This window comes from Ruditapes philippinarum, unplaced genomic scaffold (genome assembly GCF_026571515.1).
Source record: "Ruditapes philippinarum isolate M1 unplaced genomic scaffold, ASM2657151v2 ctg10090_1_1_1_1, whole genome shotgun sequence".
NCBI classification, from domain to species: Eukaryota; Metazoa; Mollusca; class Bivalvia; order Venerida; family Veneridae; genus Ruditapes; species Ruditapes philippinarum.
The window spans coordinates 1-17,250 of record NW_026863839.1 but is presented as its reverse complement, the minus strand read 5'-3'; the positions used below and the strand labels follow the sequence as shown (position 1 = coordinate 17,250).

General features: G+C 32.3%; 2 protein-coding genes across 2 annotated transcripts; both read left to right on the top strand.

Annotated features, from left to right (window-relative positions):
* The first annotated feature begins 2,414 nt into the window (after positions 1–2,414).
* LOC132723455 (uncharacterized) lies at positions 2,415–8,466 on the top strand. The gene is made up of 3 exons (XM_060708179.1): positions 2,415–2,629; positions 2,846–2,936; positions 8,165–8,466. Exons 1-3 carry the CDS (start codon positions 2,429–2,431, stop codon positions 8,464–8,466), a joined length of 594 nt encoding a protein of 197 aa, XP_060564162.1. The 5' UTR covers positions 2,415–2,428.
* Positions 8,467–15,987: 7,521 nt separating this feature from the next.
* On the top strand, positions 15,988–16,461 carry LOC132723451 (myb-like protein X; the record flags this gene model as incomplete). Its single annotated transcript, XM_060708176.1, is given in 1 exon segment — positions 15,988–16,461. A coding segment is annotated over 1 exon segment (436 nt), but the record flags the coding sequence as incomplete, so codon positions are not given.
* Positions 16,462–17,250: the final 789 nt, after the last annotated feature.

The window sequence follows — 17,250 nt, the reverse complement described above, 5'->3', positions numbered from 1 at the left end:
TCAAATATAATTTCACTTTCCACTGCAAAGCATGTTATAAATATGTATGCTGTTTGTTTGTTGTTGTTTTTATTATTATTATTATTATCATTATCATTTCTTTTGTTGTTTTTGTTTTTCTTTTCGCATCAAGAGGTGGTTTAATTTTGTAAGATTTGCCACTCAAAAATGACTTATCTAGGGGGCGTGGACGGTAACTTGCACTTTCCAGTACCGTCCATGAACAGGCTCAATCAAACCGAGCCTGCAACATTTTCAATTTTGCCGTGTTGGGCTTTCTTTAGGGATTTCTGTATTTATCTATTTTATCTAGGTAATACGTGTATCGTTTGTAATGTAATAGAACAGCAATACGATAACAAATTCACGTAATACTATGTTGCTTACAAAATTCTTCTTCAATATTTCTCTTTTACTATTTTCTATAGCATATTAAAAGTTTTGATGATGTTTATAATTATAATCATTTTAATTTAACTGGATGTATATGTTAAAACGCAGCTGAATCATTTCATGTGGTTATAATTTATCACAACATTCAAGAAAAAAGACTACACTTACTGATGTTGAATAAAAAATATAATCTATATCAAAATCTTTTAAACTAGATGAAAATAAAATGAAATTGAAATATGGAAGTTTGAGTTGTATCCATTATCTGATCAAGAAGAAAACAACTTTAAAGAAAGGAAGGAAGTCTTCAATTAATGCTTCCGAGGGATCACTTTGTTTCCAGAATTTTGTACTTCACAACAGCAGGTGTCAAGTGCCGTGTGGCAGCTGTAAAAAGTTGCCCCGTACTTCACTTCAGTGTTTTTATATTTTCTGGTCCTTCGGGATCATTGATGCCAGCACTATTAAGTGTTGAGAATTGAGTACCGCTCAAGCCGGTGCTAGGGGGCGTGAGGGATGTTGCACTTATTCATTATCCCTCATGTACAGACTCAATCAAACCGAGTTTGCAATTCTTATGTAATTTTGTTGTGATTAATGCTTCCGAGGGATCACTTTGTTTCCAGATTTTTATACTTCACAACAGCAGGTGTCAAGTGCTGTGTGGCAGCTGTAAAAAGTTGCCCCGTACTTCACTTCAGTGTTGTTATATTTTATGGTCCTTCGGGATCATTGATGCCATCACTATTAAGTGTTGAGAATTGAGCACCGCTCAAGCCGGTGCTAGGGGGCGTGAGGGATGTTGCACTTATTCATTATCCCTCATGTACAGACTCAATCAAACCGAGTTTGCAATTCTTATGTAATTTTGTTGTGATTAATGCTTCCGAGGGATCACTTTGTTTCCAGAATTTTGTACTTCACAACAGCAGGTGTCAAGTGCCGTGTGGCAGCTGTAAAAAGTTGCCCCGTACTTCACTTCAGTGTTGTTATATTTTCTGGTCCTTCGGGATCATTGATGCCAGCACTATTAAGTGTTGAGAATTGAGTACCGCTCAAGCCGGTGCTAGGGGGCGTGAGGGATGTCGCACTTATTCATAATCTCTCATGAACAGACTCAATCAAACCGAGTCTGCAATTCTTATGTAATTTTGTTGTGATTAATGCTTCCGAGGGATCACTTTGTTTCCAGACTTTTGTACTTCACAACAGCAGGTGTCAAGTGCCGTGTGGTAGGTGTAAAAAGTTGCCCCGTACTTCACTTCAGTGTTTTTATATTTTCTGGGCCTTCGGGTTCATTGATGTCTGCACTATTAAGTGTTGAGAATTGAGTACCGCTCAAGCCGGTGCAAGGGGGCGTGAGGGATGTCGCACTTATTCATTATCTCTCATGTACAGACTCAATCAAACCGAGTCTGCAATTCTTATGTAATTTTGTTGTGATTAATGCTTCCGAGGGATCACTTTGTTTCAAGAATTTTCAATAAGATTTTGCGATAAAATCAAACAAGTATCCAGATTTATTCAGCAGAAGTAAACATGTCTTCGTTGTTTAATTAGAAACTTGTGTGTGGGTGCATGTGTGTGTGTGACAAACATGGAATGTGTTGATTTTAAGCAAATGTTTAGTTTATACTAATTTATTTTAATTCTCGAATCTGTTCCTGGAATCGTCCAGTGCTAAGCAATAAGTGTAAAGTTTCTTGCTAATGTGGAAACAATGGCTTTCAACGTGGTCAGCTTCCTTTAGATTACAATCTTCAGATTTCTAGTCCGACGCGTTAACCACTCGGCCATGCCACCACTCACACGAGGCGTTTAGTTACAAACTTATGTTTAAAGTGTGGTGTTTGCTAAAATTACCATTGGAATGTTTTTCATTTTTTCCTAAACATCATGAACAGCCCACGACAACGTTAATAAAAATATATCATTTTCGTTATATTCTCGTTTTTGTAGGCGTGGAAGTCACTTGATGCGATCTCACTCTTGAACAAGTGCATGCAACGATATTTCCACTGATGTAACAAGTAATATGTTGTTGAAATATTATTCCGTCGTAATATTGTGTCTTTCCGTCGTCAACGGAGAACCTGGAGAACTTAAATGTTTTTCGAGATTTGACTATGACGAGAAAATGTTAATGAAACAGTTAAGATTCGAAGACAAAGTTCAGAAATTCGAGGAATTTATTAACGGAGCGAGAAGCCAAGGAAAAAGAGCAACGCCATTAATTGTTTGCTGCAGAGTTTAAAGAGTTTATGAATGAAGTTAAGACGACTGAAGAAAAAGAACATGAGGAACGCGGTAAATTCTTTGCCGCAGAATAAAAAAAAGTTAAAAACATTCAGGAGTTTATTAACAAAATAAAGGCGGGAGAAGAAAATGAAACAGAGGAATGCTCTAGTTGGAAAAATACAAACAAGAGTATGCTGACGAAATTGAACGACAGAAAAATGTGACATCAGAAATGCTCGAAAATATGGCCAATTCTAGGATGGAGTTTGAAAAAGTTCATGAACAGATGAATGAGAGAATGAAAGGTAAGATAATTATGATAAACAAGATCAACAAGGAAAGGCGGCGTTCAATAAACGCAACCCACTGACTTTTATAGCAAATATTTCAGAAATGCATGTTATATTATTCTTGTTATTGTAATTAAGTGATATTGCCCCTTAATATAAATGATCTTGCGTAGAAAATTCATCTAAAAGAAATGATAAAACAAAAAACATTTTTAATTGAATTTATCTAAAATAAAACATTATATAAACGTCAACAATAGTCTGAAGCAGATTTAATGTTTGCATTTGGGAGATTAGCCATTAGTTTGTTAAAAAAGCTGACAGGACGTAATATTTTCTGTTGTTGTGTTTGTAAGTTTGTCAATTGCAACAGAAAGCTGGGATTGTAAGTACATAACGAAAAACATGTCTCAATATGTTAAAAATAACAAGCAGTAAACAGTTTTCAAGGCTTCTCGGCAAACAACTTACCGCGTCACAATCAAAAGATCAAAGACCTCGTATAAAAGTCTGTAATCATACACCTGGAATAAATGCATTACATTTTCAACATAAAAAATATATTTCTCACAACAAACAATCAAATCAACATTCCAACTTTCAGTTTTCTTTTTTCACGGCTGTTTTTATCGCAAGACAATATTATAAAAACAGCCAAAATGTCTGTACTTTAAACATTAAGGCCGATGCATGTATTATATTCTACATTGACTTTGTCTTCTCAAACACCATACACCATGCATTTCATTTTCAACATAAATCAGCTAAAAATAACATTAAACGCGGTATCCTTATCTTAACCCCTATGAATTGATGAATCGATTGTAGAGTCAATTCCTTGAAATATATACATATTCAAACCCAACAGGCAAATTCGAAATTAGTCAAAAGAAACTGTATAATGCTTCTTATATGGAGGGCGTTCATTGCCAAAATTCCAGACATGTTCCCTGGAATATGCAAACTTTTATGCCTATCATATTTATTGTATCCGTTAAAATTAAAGGTTCCCGCCTTTATATAACAAGTACTCATATAGATTGTAACAACTTATATTACATGGAAAACAACAACAAATTCACAAGTGCAAGCAATACATATGCAAGTTTGCACACTTATAGATATCTTTCTGTACCTGAGATATACAAATGTAACGTAAAACGGCGAGTACAGAAAAATATAGTTTAAGAACGTGTTTCAGTCTGTACGTTTACACAGTTACATGTTTAATATGACAAAAGAAGATTGACAAAATTAAACGATTTTAAGTCATCCAAGACGCCCGCCCCTCCTTGAGTATTTACAAACTTCTATTACGGATAGGTATAAAACCCGGCGACTCTCCCCTATTTCTAAATACATTTGAAGGGAACTACTTAACATATTTTTGTTGCATTTGTTACAAAACTTTTACTTGCTACATCACTTGAAAATTGCTGATTTTGCCATTTATTTTATACAAAATGATTTAGATAACTTATGCACTATTTTTTTACATTGTGTTTTTCTGAGAAACATCGGCGATTTGGATTTTTTAGGGGAAAAATGACCCACTTCAAGCGAGTAATTTTATAAATAATCTAACAACCAGCCAATATTTGTATTGGTAACATCTAAAATTGTATTGGCACAAATTTCATTTAAAAATATGCGAGTATTTAAAAAAATAGGATTTTAAGGCGGGCAAGGAAATCTTTTTCCGTAATTAAGAAAGTACTTATCCGTAACACATATGTGAAATTTTTAATAAGGTGTTTTCAGTATAAATAAATAAACTTTTAATAAACTTGAATCTTATTTTCTTAACTTTCATCCTATATTCATTTTCTTTTTTGATTTATTAGTCCCCTACCGGTTTAACCGGAGGGGACTTTAGGTTTACCCTCCGTCCGTCCGTCTGTCCGTCTGTCTGTCTGTCCGCTCTCACTGAAATGACGATGTGGGGTGAATATCCATGTTCAATCCGTCTAGACGGTACTTGTGAGGAAAAGGTTGCTTATGGGGTGCAAATACGTTGCTTATGGGGTTTTAGAGATCAAAGGAGATCAAAGAAAAAACCCCATAATGTCAACTCAGTAGGAACGTCCGTCTGTCTGTCAGTCCGTCAGTCCGTCCGTCCACAATACTGGATACCGCGATAACGCAAAAAGTACTGATAATATTTTTATGAAACTTAATATATGGATAGATGGCAGTATGGACATTATGCACGTCTTTTATTTTTCTTCCTATGTTGAAAATTCTGGTTGCTATGGCAACAAATAGTCTGAAAATATGGCAAATTTAACACATAAACTGGATCCAGTAATAACTCAAAAAGTACTGAAACTATTTTTATGAAACTTAAGATATGGGTAGATGGCAGTCTGGAGATTATGCACATCTTTTTCTGTTCTTCCTAATGTTGAAAATTCTGGTTGCTATGGCAACAAATAGCCTGAATTTCAAGATTTCTGATTTAAATTTTTCAGCTTTTTCACTATATGTTCTTTATTTCTTAAGGTGTTTACTTCAAACTTTAAATATAAGTTTCTAATTATCAACCACATCATATGTGACAAGGTTTACAACTCTAGCACAAAAATTATCTGTATTACCTCCCTTGAACTTAGAATTTTTATGAAAAAAAAATGTTGTCTTTTTTTAATAACTTCTTTATTTCTTAATGTATCTGCTTCAAACTTCATATATATGTTTCTTATTATCACTCAACATTTTTGAGAAGGTAAAATACTCTAGCAAGACTATTTCCAGAATTATCTCCCCCTTAAACTTAGATTTTTTCGAGAAATTGGTATTTTTCACTCCAACTTCTTCATTCCTTATAGGATTTACAATAAAATCCCACATCGTAATAATATGACAAGGTTGTATAAACATAATTTCCCTACTAGGTAGGGAAACTTAACACATTACTGTGATATAGACAAACTTAGAACTCAAAAGATTTAAGTTCATTCATGTCATTCATTCACTGGTAAAATTTAATAGCCATTGGCCAATCAGAATGTTGCTGGGGTTCTTACCGGTAGGGGACTTCTGGATTGCTTGCAATACTATGGTAATTGCTTGTTTATAAAGTACCTCAAGGGGACGCCGTTATTTCTTTGCCGAATATATGAGAGTGATTTTAAGAAACAGAAAAAATAAACATTATTAAGTCTGAAACAAAATGTTTAATACTTCTACTTAATTATTATTTACTTAATTAGGAAACTACCCGCCTATATGACTGAAATACTGTTGGGGAAAAGGCGTAAAATGAAACAAAAAAACAAACAAACAAACAATAATTATGTGTTTTACTTCTTAAGGCACCACTAGAATGTTCACGAAGGGTTTTTCATATTACACTAAAAATTTTAAAATGCTCAAGAAATAAAAACGTTAGTAGGGGGCGCCGTGTTTTTCTTACTGAATTTCAGAGTGTAGTTTTCAGAAGGTAACATGATGAACTTTGAAAAAAAATACTTCTCCTAAATTCATTTTTATTTGTAATGCATTGTAGTATTATAGACTATACAACTTAAGAAGCACGCTTTTATTTCAATCCAAATTTATCAAAATTAATTAAGAAAAAAAATGTTTGGGACGCCGTGTTTTTCTTACAAAATTTGAGTGTGATTTTCAGAGAAAAAATGATAAATTTTGAAATAAAAAATGTAATACAGCTATTTAATTCTGAATTTCATTTTTATTTCTAGGGCATTAATAAAAAGCTTTATGAAGTAATCTTTCCTTTGATACCAAATAATTTAAATAAAAAAATAAAAAAGATGGGGCGCCGTGCTTTTCCTCACTTTATTGAAGAAATGGAATAGGCGCCGGGTTTTATATTTTTCGGTACATTTCCGCAGCAGAAGTTCGTAAATACTCAAAGAGAGGCGGGGCGTCGTGCACGACTTCAAATCGTTTAACATTGTGAATCTCCTTTTGTCAAATTAAACATGTTAATGCGTTAACGTACTCTTGTAGTTCTACAACTGGAAACACGTTTTCTTAAACTTTATTTTCTGTATTCGAGTTTAACAGTTCATTTAAATATCAAAGCTATAATTAAGCAAACTTGCTTATGTATCATATACAATGGAAGAAACGAGTTTCTAAATGTGTTGTTGTTTTTAATGTTATGTCTATTGTTAAGATCTATATGTAAACTTGTTATTTAAAAGCTGTTGCCTTCAATGAAAAGATTGAATTAAGAGGCATTCTATTTGCTGTGCACGAACATATTCAAAAATGCTAGACATAAATGTTCGCATTTTCACAGGTAGTTTAAAACAGGAACACTTTACATGTCTGGAATATTGACAACGGACGCCTTCCATACCTCTTGAGTCTGCTTACAAATGCGGATTTTATCTAAATTATCATAAATAATTTATTTACTAGTATTATAACGGTACCTATATCGTGTGACATTTCATCCAAAAGACAGCTGCTGTTTTTTTCTCTCATATGGAATGAAGTTTAGAGTCCGCTTATTCTAGTAATTAAACCCTACATAGAATTAAACTTCTGGAAAAATAAATATTCTTCCGTAAAGTGAAATCGTAAGAATTTCTGAACGTCATGCATTCGCTTACACTTTACTAAGATATTACTTATTTTTCCCCTCGCAAACACTTTGTTTAAGAGAAGAATTTACTACCTGAACAGCATTTTAATTAGTTTTCAGTCATACGCTGATCACTAAAAATGTAGAAACAAAGTGATCCCTCGGAAGCATTAATCACAACAAAATTACATGACTATTGCAGACCCGGTTTGATTGAGTCTGTACATGAGAGATAATGATTAAGTGCGACATCCCTCACGCCCCGTAGCACCGGCTTGAGCGGTACTCAATTCTCAACACTTAATAGTGCTGGCATAAATGATCCCGAAGGACCATTATCACGTGGCATAGACATCGTGATAATTTTGACGAAAGAAATATTTGAGATAGTATAACCTTTAAACTATAAACTGAGTACATGTAGTTACATCAGTACCTACCTTGATGTCAAATGTTATGCCTTTCGTTTTTGAACTACTGCATTTACATAATTATATTTCTCAAATGAAGCTTTAAAATAATGTATGTCATAAGAAAACATTCATCTAAATGTACCTTTTCATCAGTTTTAAAAACTTTTAATCTAACAATCCTGTCGTGTTTTTGGGGAAAGTTGTGGCTTTCACAGTGACCTCACCTAAGGCGGGTACCGGTGTTTCATCAACATCTCTGTCTTTTACAACAGAAATAACAAACGAAGGGAACGCGTTTGATACATCAACTGGCAAATTTACATGTCCTGTTAGCGGGCTCTACCACTTTTCTTTACACATTATCAAAAAGCGGTCATCTAGTGTCGACACTGTCGGATGTTTCATTAATCTGAACGGATCAGGCAAAGTGCCAGCTTACATAAATACACAGGATGGGGCAGCATCGACGTCGGTGTATTTAAATCTAAAGGCTGGAGATGTAGTGACAATAACTAATTGCAATAATCCAATATTCAATCGTTTGGACTTATCAAATTCATTCAGTGGTCATTAAAAAAGACATGGTTAATAACTTACTAGTATACGTAATAACTAGTATTCGTACTTTCTTGAATTTGTCTCGCAATAATAAAGTTTTAAATAATAAACAAATGTTATCAGATTATTTTGAAGATTCTGACAATAATCATATGTTCATTCTTAGATACAGGGTTAGATTTTTTTTATTCTTTAAAACTTTAAAGTCGCGATTTTCATAAGGAATGTATATTGTATTAACTTTCTCGAATATTGGATATGATAGAACATAGTTATTAAAATATCATTTATAAAAAGAATGGTTTCGTTTGTTTTGGATAATAAACTGATAAATAACAATGGTACTAGCATAAAACTAATGTATGTTGGCTTTAAATAGCAGATAAAACATAACAAGAACTACGTTGGCTGTAAAAAGCGGATAAAATATTAAACAAACTTATGTTGGCTGTGAAAAGTAGATACAATATATAACGAATTCATGTTAACTGTAATAAGCAGATAAAACATGAAACAAAATTATGAGAGTTGTAAAGAATGGAGGAAATCCCAATGGAAATTAATTTCTTGATTTTAGAAAGGTGAAACAACTGTCCCCATCACCTATTCAACCCTCTTGTCGGTTGTCCTATGTTGCCAAGTAATTTTTGGGATGAGTACATTAAAAGCCGTCTGTTCACAAATGCCCTGAAAGTGAGTATAGTATTACCTGGAATGATAATTCGCGTGAAATATTTATATACTTGTAATGCCATCCTAGGCATATTGACTAATGGAATAAAAGAATAAACTACATAACTACTACCCCGCCAAGAGATACATAATTATGTGAAAGATAAATGGCATTTTAACCGGTTACGCTGATTTTTCATAATTATCTTGAAAATGTAGCCTTAACATATGAATGAAAATGTTAAGTACAAGTATTCGCATGTTTTATTTTTATGTATAAAGCTACATTAAACGTTACGATAAAATATGTACAGGTCAGACACTCGCATTAATTTTACATATACTTACATTATAAGAAATGACCCATAAACGGACCTTAAAAATGAGTTTTCATCATAGAGAAATGATTTTTCTAGGAGAATGACATGCTTGACATATAAAACTCATCCCGTTATAAAGGGGTAGCCATCTGATCTTTTTTTGCAAATTGACTATAAAGAGGATTACTATCCCCGACCCCACCCCCAATTTTCACTGTAATTCACTGCTGATCACAAAACTGACAAAAAAAAAAAAAAAACAACAGAACTGACATATACGTTTTTAAAGTGTAAATATCAGAGTTTTCAGAAAACAGTGTACTGTTTGATTCTTAAATAATTTTTATAGCCAATCGCTGGCCATGTAACAATGCGAGAGCCTGACCTACATATATATTCAAGTTACACATAGGATCATTTTGCAGATATCTTAAGATATTTACAACAATTGAGCTGACAATAGCGTGATATTATACATGCGGCATATTAAATCTTTTCAGATTTCCCTGTGGCAATTTACTTACATTCATCTATAATATAATATAATATAATATAATGGCACGTTACTGTTGCATGTGCTTAACGTTATTTAAAGTTCGATTACTTCCCCTTTATATTTCCAATTTTAAATGCAGTACAAGTACGAAGAAAACTTCAAGCGGAGATGAAAAAATTCAGTGATGGTTGTTTATTTATTTTCATTTTTTAAAGTTTATTTTCGTTCCGACAAACTGCAATTGCATAATTATATACATTTTTTTAAATATCTTAACCTGAAAAAAATGTGTCAACCATTTGTGCTACTTCTCATGTATAATAAGCATAACTTACAATGCAGTAGAGCGTTTAAACTACCAGACACTGCAGGCATTTGATACATGTCCTTCAGTTGCTGCACTGCGTGTAGTTAAAGAAGTAGCTATATTATATATAAAATACTTATATAATATAAGCTTCATTCATTTTACAATTAGCATAAGAGGAAAGTTTATTTTATGCTTTCCAGTGTTTTATTGTAATATATCAGATGATTATATTCTGATAAACCACTAGTGAAATTTATAAAATATAATTTTCACTGTAGCCGAACTATATCTGAATGCGGATGAAAAGAAAATCATAACTAAATGGAATAACAGGCAGAAATAAATGCCGCCATGCGTAAATTTTGCTTCTTTAGCAAAAGAAAGTCGACGTCACCATACATCATGTTAAAAATGTTACAAAATAACAGAAATTTAACAGAACTATATTTCAAAATTGATGATGTGACGTCAGATGTGATGACGTCACAAAGGAGAATGCGCGACATTACGCGGCAAAATCAGTAAAAAATACATAAAATCACTTTAAAAGCATGAAATAAAAAGAAAATTTATTTGTTTTACATATAAGATTGAAATATATTTCATTCGTGAACACCAGCTATTATATTTTCACTCGTGGCTACGCCACTCGTGAAAATATTGCATCTGGTGTTCACTCAGTGAAATTATATTTCAATCTTACATGCAAAACAAACAAATATCCTCTATAAATTAAACAAAAAATGGTTGCGATCGATTTTACTATGCGAAAATATGATATGACTAAATTGTATATTCTTAAAGGCACAGTATGCCACAGATATTCATAGTTTTAATTGTTTAGCAATGCCAAGCATGTGTTAAATTATGTTTTAATTAAGGATTTTGTGTATGTATGAAAATAGTAGCGCTAAACGAGAAGTGGTGTGTCATAAATGTAGCAAAATGTAAACTAATTATTATATTGACTTCAACACAAAATACATATGATTATACCAATTGCGAGCATAACGAAGGAAGCAATATGTGGCAAATGAATATTATTTCAAAACTGTAACAAGACACCAAAAGCGTTTTGAGAAATAAAAATAATTGGCCTTTAAAAATGTAATAATATTGAACTTCACATACAAGTTGTGTTTCTGAATATCAAATAGTGCATTATAAATTAAATGCGCATGCAATGAAATTGATACATTCAGAATGACTTGTTAAGTCAGTGAGAGCCTCACTACCGATAATGCGTTTGACCCCTGGTGTTGCTTTGAAGTTTGTAACACCCGAAGTAAGCCAAAATCATCTTTTCTGTTTCGGCGACTCTTGACCTGTGCACTGTATAATTTATTATTTTATTATAGTCTGATCTATACATACATATACAATTAAAACAATATACATACAGTAAATTGTATAGTCATTCTTTAAGAATTATAACGCACTGTTATAATTTATTAGAGGGGCAACTCCACAGTCCATATTAAAGAGATCTATAATATCTACTGTAGATTTACCTCCCTTATTTACATAATTATACACATTTACATGTCAATATAATCACACCATAATTAATATCTCTGAGACAATAACAAGTAAAAACAGCATATTCCAAGCATTGAATGTTATACTTAAAATAATTAAATTGTACTAATATTTATACCTACAACATAACTGTATGAGTAATTACATTAGGGTTGTTAATATTAAAATGGAAGAATGAAATCTCATTACTGTACTAAACCATTAATAGTTGTCTCCTTATAAATGTACTAAAACCATCTATACATACTTATTATATTTTGTCTTTATACATTCTAAAAGTTTGACAACAACCGCTGACCACAACTTAAAACTGGTTCATGTAATAATATTTGATGTCACAGGCATATTAGGGGGCGGCAGGGCATGTCCCCTCAGAAAATTTTAAAATACTGCACTGCATTTCTTGAATTTTGAGCACTGGCTTTTGGTGTCTTTCACTGAGTGTTCAAGTAGTATTTTTTCACATTATTGTTATACAAATAAAAGAAAGAAGTTAGATAATAACTGTTAGTATTTTTGGATCATTAATTACCAAAAAAAAAAACCAATAAATCCAAATTATCAGAATTTTTTATCTAGCTTTGACTTACTTTTTAATATACCTTTTACGTTTAATCATTAAATCTATTTTTTAAATAAAAGATCGCTGAATTGAAGCAAGCGTTCGCTACATTTTGATTTTTTGACAATCTGTGTCTTAAATGCAAACAAATTGAATGGTGATGTTGCACATCAAAGACGCCGAACAATCAACGGTTATGTTGACAATTGCTCCCTATTTCAGTTGAATATTCAAAGCACTAATCTTTTTTTTTTTCTTTTTTTTTTGTGCTCGTTATTTAGAAAATCGCATAGGATTGTCAAAAAGAAGACCATATATATACTAAATTTTTAATGCATATATTCAAAAATTAATGCCATGTCTGAAAATCTGAAATATTTGTTTGTTGCGACAAATATTGAAAGATCTGGTCGAAGCAAAATAAATTGAATAACAATTAAAACGGAAATGATTGGTATACTTAAAATAAATTCATGACATCCATTTTGTCGGCATATATAATCCTACATAACATTAAAAAATAAAGCAATGTTCGTATTGAATTTTAGAACAAACTTCTATTGTGATATTACATGTATATTCAATTTTTAGAATAAATTTTAGCCATTCACGTAAACGACAAAAATGTAGATATGAAAATAAATTGCAATTATTGTAGTAAATATTTTTTGGATTTTGTCCTTTATTAAGTGCCATTTAAAGTAGGTATTCATTTGACCAAATCTTTTAATTTAAGTCTCTTTTTTCTTCTTCTTTTTACCAAATAAATCAATATAATCACTATTGTACTCCAGCTAGCCTTGTTTTCTTGTTAGAGCCCAAATAATATATCTTAAATAACAAGTAAATACGCAATGTAGCCTCATTTTAACTTTCAGAGTCCTAACAATCCATATAAAATAACGATTTCATACCTTTTAAGCTTTGTTTTTATTTCCAGAGTCCAAATAAAAGCTGTATTGTATTCAACAATATATAACATTCTTATAGTAAAATATACGTTAACTGTACATACAATGCATTACTAAAGATTGAATCAACTAGGTCCGTCATATAAAATTAACGCAAACAAAAACTTGAAATTTCCTAACTTTGTAAATAATAAATGGATTCCGAAAAAAATTGACAGAAATCAAATAATTAACCATGGCATAGAATGAATATTATGTTTCTAGAAGATACAAGTGAACGTAGCCAAAAAATTGTAATTAAACTTTTTATGATATTGAAACGCTGGACAGATCTTTATCACAGCGATGATTTAAACATACTTTCGACACGAATAAATATAAATATTGTAAATTTTAAGTGGGAAATAGACAAAACAATCTGTAACTAAGCCGTGACATGACATTTCCAACAAAGTGGTCAAATGACGTTATCGTAGAAACGTTACGTCAAAGTTGACACCACTTTTTTATATACGACGCGCGCTTTGACAGTGCGCACATCAGTAGTATGTAAGCAAATAACAATCTGTTACTGCACTAAAATAATAAAATTGTTCAACATAATGATGTCGGTTTTTCGCAGTTTAAAGGTATGGTTAGAAATGACCCATTTTTTATACAAACTGCGTTGATACACTTGTTCAAGTAACCTTTAACCACCGACAAAACACTGAATCGTGATCTTAAGTACCAAGAAAGACAATATCAAGGAAGATAAATTCAAACGACACTTGACATAGTGTCCTTGCAGCGAAAACACTTTCAGGACTCCTTAACCATAGTAATCAAACAATCATAACATGTATTCATTTGATTGTGTTTTTTTTTTATTTCAAGTGTCACTTGTTAACACTTGAAAAGTATATTATGTACAAGTCTCAAATAAAATGTCTGTTCTGTTCTGTTCTGTCAAGATGTTTCCCAAGTATTTCTCCTAATTGTAACATGTCGTGGCTGATATGTATAAAAATTGGAACACTTTGATGTAATTAGAACAAGGAAAATACCACATCACATGGATATCAATGTTTTATATAACAGACACTCCAAACAAAAGTTTATAATTGAATGGCAATTGCTGAGTGTAGTGGATGTGTGCGTAAGACGCTTGAAGTTGTTGAAGTTGTTGAAATCCCGTCCTGTGTTATATTAAATTAATAAGGGGAAAACAAAATGTCCTTGAAAATTACATCATTAAACATTTTTACGGCGCGATTTTGTTTGAAAAATCTGATAAATAAAAAACAACTTTGTGTTGAAAATTTCTTAAAATTATCTAGAATGATCGTCAAGTGTCGGAGGAAATAACAACGGTATTATTGTGAAATATATCACGTTTCCGGTCTTCTTTGTTTATATATTAAAGAGTAATCTCCTATAGTGTAAGGGCCACAAGTTCAGAGCTGTAATATTAGCCACTCATTCACTGACTTATTTAGCTGTACACACAAACATTGTTATGATATTGTTATAACATCAATATAATAACAAAAATCAAAAATGTAACATACACACATGTTCTCAAATATTTCTCTTAATTTGCTTTTTAAACACATTCAAAGTGCTGAGGAGTTTAAGCCTTACTTCATGCAACCGGATGAAAGGAAATTCATAACTATAATGTCCGGTTTCGTTATTTCAGTACAACCGGATGTAGCTTATTCTTCTCATGTCGATAATCATTTATCACGAAATTCATGGAATAACGACCCTTATGTCCGGGTTTCGAAGAAAATGAAATTTAAAGCTTTATTGAATCAAAAACGGATGGCATTTATATTAAAAAAACGTAGGCATGGTTTCACTAGATAAACATAAGAATGAAACATAAATAAAGAGGGTTGATGAAAAAAGTAATGGTATGTTTGAGTTATATCCATTTGATTACCTCAGTCTATCATCTGATCAAAAGATCAAACTTTAAAGAAGGGAAGGAAGGGAATTCTTAAATAAATTTCCGTGGTAAAATCAAACAAATATCCAGGTTTTATTAATTAGAATCATGCATTTCTTTTTTGTTTCATTAGAAACATGTGTAATATGTGTGCGTACGCTTGTGTGTGCGTGTTTTGCGTGTGTGCGTGCGTGCGTGTGTGTGTGCGTCCGTATGTCAAATATGGAAGGTGTTAAATTCAAGCATGGTTTAGTTCATGCCAATATGTTTTATTGTGTTGAAAGCTAAAAGGTTATATAAACACACGAATCCGTTCCTGGAACCAACTAAAACTAAGCAATAAGTGTAAAGTGTGCAAATCACTCACGTGATTTGAACCCACGTGGCCAGCAATCCTCAGATATCTAGTCCGACGCGTTAACCACTCAGCCATGCCGCCGCTCACATGAAGTGTATGGTTACAAATTTATATGTGAGGTTTAAAGAGTGATGTTTGCTAAAAGCCTTTAAAATCTTTCAAACTTCTCTTAAACAGCAGATTTCTAGTTCGACGTGTTAACCACTCGGCCATGCTGCCACTCAACACAAGCGTACAAATACAACTTCATGTCAAGGTTTATAAAGTGACGTTTGCTCAAAACATTTGAATCTTTTCATTTTCTCCTGAACATCATGAACAACCCACCACACAATCTTAAGGAAAAACATTTTATTCTCGTTATTTTCTCGTAATTATATTAGCGAGCAAATACAAGGTTAGCAGTCACTTGATGCAATATTACTCTTGAAATAAGTGTATGCAAATATTTCACAACTGGTGTAACAAGTTAACATGTTGTTGAAATATTATTCCGTCGTGATACTGTGTCTTTCCGTTGTCAACGGAGAAGCTGGTGAACCTAAATGTTTTTCGAGGTTTGACTATGACGAGAAAATGTTAATGAAACAATTAAGATTTGAAGACAAAGTTCAGAAATTCGAGGATTTTATTAACGGAGTTAAGGCGCGAGAAGCCAAGGAAAAGGAGGAACGTGATGAATTATTTGCCGCAGAATTAGAGAAAGTTAAAAAAGAACTGAAGTTGAAAGAAGAAAAGGAAAGAGAAGAACGCTCTAAGTTGTTTGCCGCAGAGTTACACAATTTAGAAAAATATAAACAAGAGAATGCGGAAGAAGTTGAACGACAGAAAAATGTTACGTCAGAAATGCTCGAAAGTGTGAAGAATTCTAAGACGGAGTTTGAAAACGTCCATCAACAAATAAACGAGAAAATGAAAGGTCAGTTTCACATAAAGTATTACAGAAATGCATATCACATAATTATTGTTACTGTAAATACATGTAAGTAAAATGGTCGTGTAGCTTAGCAAATCCTACTAAAACAAATGCTGGAAAAATAACATTTTTATATTCAATTTATCTTTACTTATTCTTGTTATTGCAAATAAGTAATATTGTCTTAATACAAATGGTCTAGCTTAGCAAATTCTACTAAGGCAATTGCTGCAAAAATAACATTTTTATATTAAATCTATCTTTTATAAAAGATATATAAACGTCAACAATATTCTGAAGAATAATGTTTAAACCTGGAAAAAACGCATTAATTTATTGTACGAGCTAAAATTGTGCAATATCTTCTGTTGCTTTTTTGTATATAAGTAATTTTAATTGCCAAAGAAAGGTAGAATTGTAAATAATTAACACGCCTTATATGTTTCTGTATGTTATACATGAGGTAGCAGTATACAGTTTTCCGAACTTCTCGACAAACAAATGACATCAGCACAATCAAAACCTCGCATACAATAGAAAAAAAACAGAATCCCTAAAGAAAGCATAAAACGACCAAATTGAAAATATTGCAGGCTCGGTTTGATTGAGCCTGTTCATGAGCAGCACTGAGAAATGCAAGTTTTCGTCCCTGCCCACCTAGCACAGGCTTAAGCAAAATTCAACATTTAAACATGAAAAATATGTCTGTAGTCTGTTATCACACACCGGAAATCAATGCATGTTTGACAAGATTCAGATTAAAAAAAGAATTTTGTGTTTGGT